The 6,173-nt window shown below is 38.8% G+C and overlaps 1 protein-coding gene across 1 annotated transcript in view; it reads right to left on the bottom strand.

Annotated features, from left to right (window-relative positions):
* Positions 1–5,356, bottom strand: part of LOC137992782 (uncharacterized) — a 43,138-nt gene extending 37,782 nt beyond the window's left edge. The window contains exons 1-4 of the mRNA XM_068838298.1: positions 5,218–5,356; positions 3,866–4,113; positions 1,364–1,523; positions 42–259 (exon numbers count right to left, since the gene is read on the bottom strand). Of these exons, the coding sequence (XP_068694399.1) occupies positions 42–259; positions 1,364–1,523; positions 3,866–4,099 (612 nt within the window). The 5' untranslated portion in view covers positions 4,100–4,113; positions 5,218–5,356. The remainder of the gene's footprint in view (positions 1–41; positions 260–1,363; positions 1,524–3,865; positions 4,114–5,217) is intronic.
* Between the last annotated feature and the right edge of the window lie 817 nt (positions 5,357–6,173).

The raw sequence follows: 6,173 nt of genomic DNA, 5'->3' as shown, positions 1-6,173 counted from the left end.
ATAAGTGAGCATGCCACTGTAGTCCTCAACCTACTACTTACCACCATTTCCAAGATAAGATTCTTCGCGTATTCCCTTTGCTCTTTAGTTCCTTTGACCCAAAAGCCTTCCTCATTATCAAGGTTATACACTTTTGCTCTGGATCTTTCCATGATTGATCTTACTGTATTGCCTTTCTTTCCAATGACATGACGCATTAAATCAACGGGCACATCTACAAAGTCCGCTATTTCCTCTTTGTGTTTCATACAGTAGGTGGCTATAATAGGATTCAGGAATCTTTTCAGTCCAGTAAGCAGGAGAAAATGAGGAAAAATTATGCTTTATCTAGGACTAGATTAGCAGCGTATATCACTTAGAATTAAGAAAAAACCTTGAGAGAAAGTTGACTGACCGATATCGATCTCGGTTCAATTGCTGAAAAAAAAAACACTTAATTAACCACTTCACTAATAAATAGCCGCTTCAAACATCGTAATTTTAAAGTATTGAAATGAAGCTAACCCTAACAATTCATTGAAAGCTAACTGAATAAAAAGGCTTCATTACTAAAAACGGAATAGACCCTCAAAAATGGAAACGACTGCCTACGAAACAGAAATTAGCTGCGCTGCACTTGCTCTACCATCTCAGCTGTCAAGCCATCTGGAAGCTGGTCACTTGCACGTTCAAATTGTATCCCGTGCTAGGTGATTGTACTGACCGAAAGAAGTATTTGAACTGCGGATAGTTCTGGATTTTTTTCAGGCCATCTTTTGCAAGTTGCTTCACAACTGCAATGACCACTTTCACTGAGTCCTTGATCTACTTTCTGATTTTAGTAGTGGCATCCTTTAGTGATTAAGAAATAATTATGCCAAATGCATATTCATTTACACGCTCGCATAATATTTGGTTGTGCCCAGATATATACGTTTTAAACACCAAATGAACCCGGGCGTCCACAAATCTTTTAAAAATCAACAAACCGAAGAGGATTCAGGAATCTCTTCAGTCCAGTAAGTCAGCGGGCGGGTTGGCGGTGATGTCTCTAAAAAAGGCTTGTGGTGTATGAGACCACCTAAGCAGAAACAGCCATAAGTCAAAAAGGGACTTTGCCGATTGCTGGAATGTGTAGCTGTAGATAAAGTAAGAGACAGCGAAATGCGAAATAAAAACTCTGCCAAAGATATCCTTAATAAAAACATTGTTACGGCAGTATTTTGGCCTCTAACAATAGTCGTTTCGTAAAAAAACACAGTCAACAATTTCTTAATGCAGTGGTTACGCCCTTGGAACAGTCAGTCTGTTGAATCCAAACCGCAGCTATCTTCACTCCACAACCAGATCAACATGATTAATTTAAAGTAATTACATTACAAACCTGTGGCTCCTTCATGTTTCAGTTCATGAATGATAGAACTCTGAACTGTCTTCACAAAACGGAAGAAATCAGGAAGCTTTTTTGTTATTTCTTCAGGTTCCCAATTTCCGCTGTTAAGCAACTCGTCCCATTCTTTGCAATGAAGATTGAAGTCGGTCCCCTGAAAACGAAAAATATGTTTGCCTCTTTCCAACAGATTGGTTGTGCTGGATGAATACGAACACGGTGTGATAAAGAGTGAAAAAGCGAATTAACTGCAGTAGACAGTTACGGTTACCCCAGAGGGGGTGTTGTTAATTATAACATGAATGATGTATTACAAAAGCCACAAAACAACCATTGACCTCAACCATTACAGTTTCCAAAAATAACATTTTGTTACTTTTACTTTATTTAGGGCTACAAAGCAAAATCGTTGGTAAACAAATCGTGTCGTGCATAAATAAACTCTACGGGTGCAGTGACCTTAAAGTGATTTTTGAAAATACTCGTCGCCTTAAATCTTTCTTTCCTTACAAAAATAGACTTAGCGGGAGGCAAATGGCTATGATTCTATTTAGAGTTCCCGGTTGGGACTGAAATGATTTTTATATCGGAAAAACTAGAAGACGATTGGATGGCAGAAAAACTGAGCATTTTAAAGCATTAAATAATGATCGTCATACGTCCGCTCTTGCGGACCACGTTACACCAACCGGGGCCCGTTTCTCGAAAGTCCCGAAAACTTTTCGGGCCCGGATAGCCATTTGTGAACATGCCAACGGCTTGTTTTGGAATGCCGATCTTTTAACATGTTTTCAAAGTAGCTAAAAGCAAACTGACTGTGAAATTTGACGACTTAAATCCTCTCTGTTCTTGAGATACAGAGGGAATTGTGACACCCGAAAATGGCCCGTAAAGTTTCGGGACTTTGGAGAAACGGCCCGTCACACTTTAAAATGAGATCATTGTGAAATTTTAGCGAAAGGGCTATCCGACACTCACTGTAAAATACATGAGACACTGTTGATCAAAGATTTAAAGCTGACCTTAAATATGTCGATCTATATTAGATACTTAAACGCCAATTTTGTATTAACCGTCACTTCTGAAGATGTATGCAGAAGCATACTGGGAACGTCAAGTAAAAGATAATTTCAAATGTGTTCATGTCTGGTGTTTTTCACCGCTGTTTGTGTGTTATTTCTGATAAAACTGAGATGGCAGAAGAAAAAGAGTATCTGTAAAATAAATTGATTTGCTACATGAAGTTAAAAGATCTCAAGGGTGTGTTGTTTGCAGATTGTAAGGTTCTTCGCCTGTATACATTTTGGAGTAGCAACTATTTTCTTGCCCTGCTCCTAAAGTATCAGTCAGAACTGATCAATGTTTTTTCTGATTTATTCCAGTAAATGTTAATAGGCCAATGAACCAACAGATAAATCCCATATGAATGAAGGAGGTAGTTTCTAAAGAAACTGTGGTGCTGCGTCGGTGAGGAAGTAGTATACAAAAATTTGGTTTTATCAACGGAGTTGATAATGTAAATTGGCCACCGTACAGAGATTCTAAAAGCTGACTTTTCGAGCGTTAGCCCTTCGCTCTGACGAAGGGATAACGCTCGAAACGTCAGCTTTTAGAATCTCTGTACGGTGGCCAATTTGCATTATCAACTCCATTGATAAGACCAAATTGGCAAACTTGTAGATAAATACCATAGTACACCATCCCAAAATGCAATGAAACTCATTTCATACTCCTTGAGAATAGGCAATTCATATTGAAATGCGTGAAAACTCCAAAATCCTAACAGGACTTCAAAGTTGTTACTAAGCCAATTAATTATCAAAACTACCTGGGAAACGATAAGCTTTCTTTCTTCTATAACAATAGAAAGGTGCATTAAATCGGATCAAAAAGAAAACACGCTCGGTCTTACTCTTAAGAAGGCCGAGGAGCGTGGGCATTATCTTTCAAGTAAACGACAGTGTTATTGGTGTCAATGTTCTTTCAAAAATATCGTAGACTTTACTATAAGAAAATGGCATTCCAATGATGTTATTAAAGATACATTAGTATGGTAATTGCGCAAATGAACCAAGGGATGATTTAAGACTTAACGTGAACATTTATTCGTGGATATGTACTTCCTAAGGTTACTGAATTCACGCGAAAAAAAAATCCTGTTTTCTGTTAACCAAAGGCAAAAGGTGTGATAACGTTATTAATAATTATTTCTTTTCTCAATTATAGATATTTATCCACACACATGATGAACGACAATTGTGTTCTTGGAAGATTTTATAAGGCTCTGCCTCTAACAGTGTTTAGATTCAGTGGATTGCATAACTTCCCCTTACCCCTAGCTCTTAACCCTCCCTTCCCCCATCCCTAATCCGCCCACATCCCCTGGGTTGAAGCTCGTGGGTTGAAGTTCGTGGATTACAATGAAAGCTCTCAACAGGCACATGCCCCTTCCCAAGAGAAATCAAGGTTACCGTGAAGAAGTAGTCACAATCATACCTTTTGGATGTCCCTTCCATACATGCCCGTGTTCCCCTTTGAGAGAACAATTGAAAACTCTGCCGAGAAACTATACACAGCTCGTTTTGAACATCGCATAAACAGCAGTTTAAATCCATCTGGTAGTTTCTCATCTGGAAGACGAAGTCCAAAATCATCTTCATCTGAAAAGGTCACTTTGGAGAGATACCTCAGCAAAGTCTTTCTTATGTCGTCTTTGGGCACAAAGTCCATGTGGAAACCACTGTCTAAAATCACGGGAAAGTAACGAAACCAATAAAAACCAAACAAACAAGCATGTTGAAGCACTTCATTTGAAGAAACAACACGAGTAAGTGTTTTTTTTTTTTTTTTTTTTTGCTCCTAACTGTATGCTATCCATCAATGGTATCCCGACAATCCTACGAGAAACTTACGAATCAAACAATACTGTAAACACAAAGGTATCGTAACCAGCCTGAACTACATTTACATTTATTTGAAGTGCGGGTTATAGACGTAAGAAAGATTGACGTGATCCTCGCAATTATCTGGCCGATTGTCTATTGTATTGATCTAGAACAAAGCAAGCCCGAAGTCACTCGACCCCGAATCCAGCGACACGCTAATAATCGGGTTACCGCGACTCCAACATGATGATGTGATATTTGTGGGCAACTCATACTGCCAAACAATTATTCGTAATTGGTTGATGGACAGCTGACATAGAATAAATAAAACTTGTTATATTCCTCGCTAAAAGTGCACAAACTCCATATATTTGTGTAGCAGCATTTTCACAGACCTTACCAACCAATCATGACCTATACATAGCTTTTTGTTTTTTTAACTTTGGGATTTTGAATGATCATCCTAACTCTAAACACTTAGAACGTCGTCTACAAAGCATCCATCTGTGAAAATACAGCGTCACAGACCTGGTATTTTGAATGGTCAACCTAACTCCAAACCCATAAAACCTCGTCTACAATTAGCCATTATCAAAAATACCATAATACTGTTTGCTTGTTTGTTTGCTTGTTTGTTCCTCCAAAATTTTGCATAAGCATTCTTTCCAGTTTCTCTTAGGACCATTATAAGTCCCAAGAGAAAATAAAAACATTTATTTAAAATTTTGGAGGGACAAACAAAGAGTATTATGGTCTTTTTTCATATTGGCTAATACGCTTCGAACTGTGAAAATAGAGTCACACACCTGGTATTAATTAGAGTCTTAACTCGAGTTTTCAAAAAGCCTCTTAAAAATCATCCACAATTCGTAAGCGACTCTCATTCCATATGTAATTTGCTGTTTTTGGTGTGATTTCCCTGTATTTCTGCTCATAGGCCCGGTAATGGGCTCATGGCCTCACCTTGAAAGTTAATTGACCCTCATTTGGCGTTTGAAATATTACATCGTATCTTGATTGAACGTCTTCATATTCGGGAGGGGACTGCTTGCACAAATGTTGTTCCACAAATTTCTCATCTAGGTTGCCTCCTCCTCTATATAATGTTCTCCACCCAGTTCCCTCCAAGAGCTTCCTCGAAGCATTTTCAATACTCCATTCTCCGCCAGGGCCTAACCAACAAGGACGTCATATACATAAGTTCTTTAAAATCAATTATCGGTCTCCGGTAATCAAAGAAATTACAGCCCTAGCCATGTACAAGAGGCTAGGTCTCACCAACGGGGAAGGGGTGTCCAATGCGAACCCCATTTGGCCAAAACGTCAGTTCAGCTCAAATGGAACAGTAACCTACAAAACGTCTATTAAGATTGTTGGCCAACCTCTCGAGGAAGTCTGCTTTTCTAAAGTGTAGGACTTCCTTGGCAATTTTCGGTACCATTTTGCACTTCCTTTCCATTTTCGCGAGACAGTTGGGCTCGATTGATTGGGTCAAAAACTGCGAATTTTCCATCAATGAGACAAAAGGAACAGACCAGTTGAAAAATGCAAAAAAAGTATTTCACGCACCCGCAAAGTTTAGATATTTCATCCCAAATGTTGGCCTAAGTGGGTCGGATCTGAGCCCGAGCAAACATTATCCGTCGAACTTTACCTGGTGAACCATTTCTATGCATGCAAATCAAGCTAGAAACAGCAGGTAAGCACTATCTTTTCGCGGTTGTCTTTCTAGCACAAATTTACAATACGTAACTAGCATTCATATCAACATGTTGTGCAAAGATTATTTCACGTGTATCAGTCGCAAAAGTGAAAATGATACCTTCATTAGGCTGGTGAATAAGAACGGTTCCGAAGTGACACCATATGTCGGCCTTCAGAGGTCGTTTTGTTTTTATTTCATGCTTAATCCTTTCGAG

Source organism: Montipora foliosa, chromosome 2 (assembly GCF_036669935.1).
Source record: "Montipora foliosa isolate CH-2021 chromosome 2, ASM3666993v2, whole genome shotgun sequence".
NCBI lineage: Eukaryota > Metazoa > Cnidaria > Anthozoa > Scleractinia > Acroporidae > Montipora > Montipora foliosa.
Note: the sequence above shows the minus strand (reverse complement) of the source record. Positions and strands in the feature narration are given on the sequence as shown.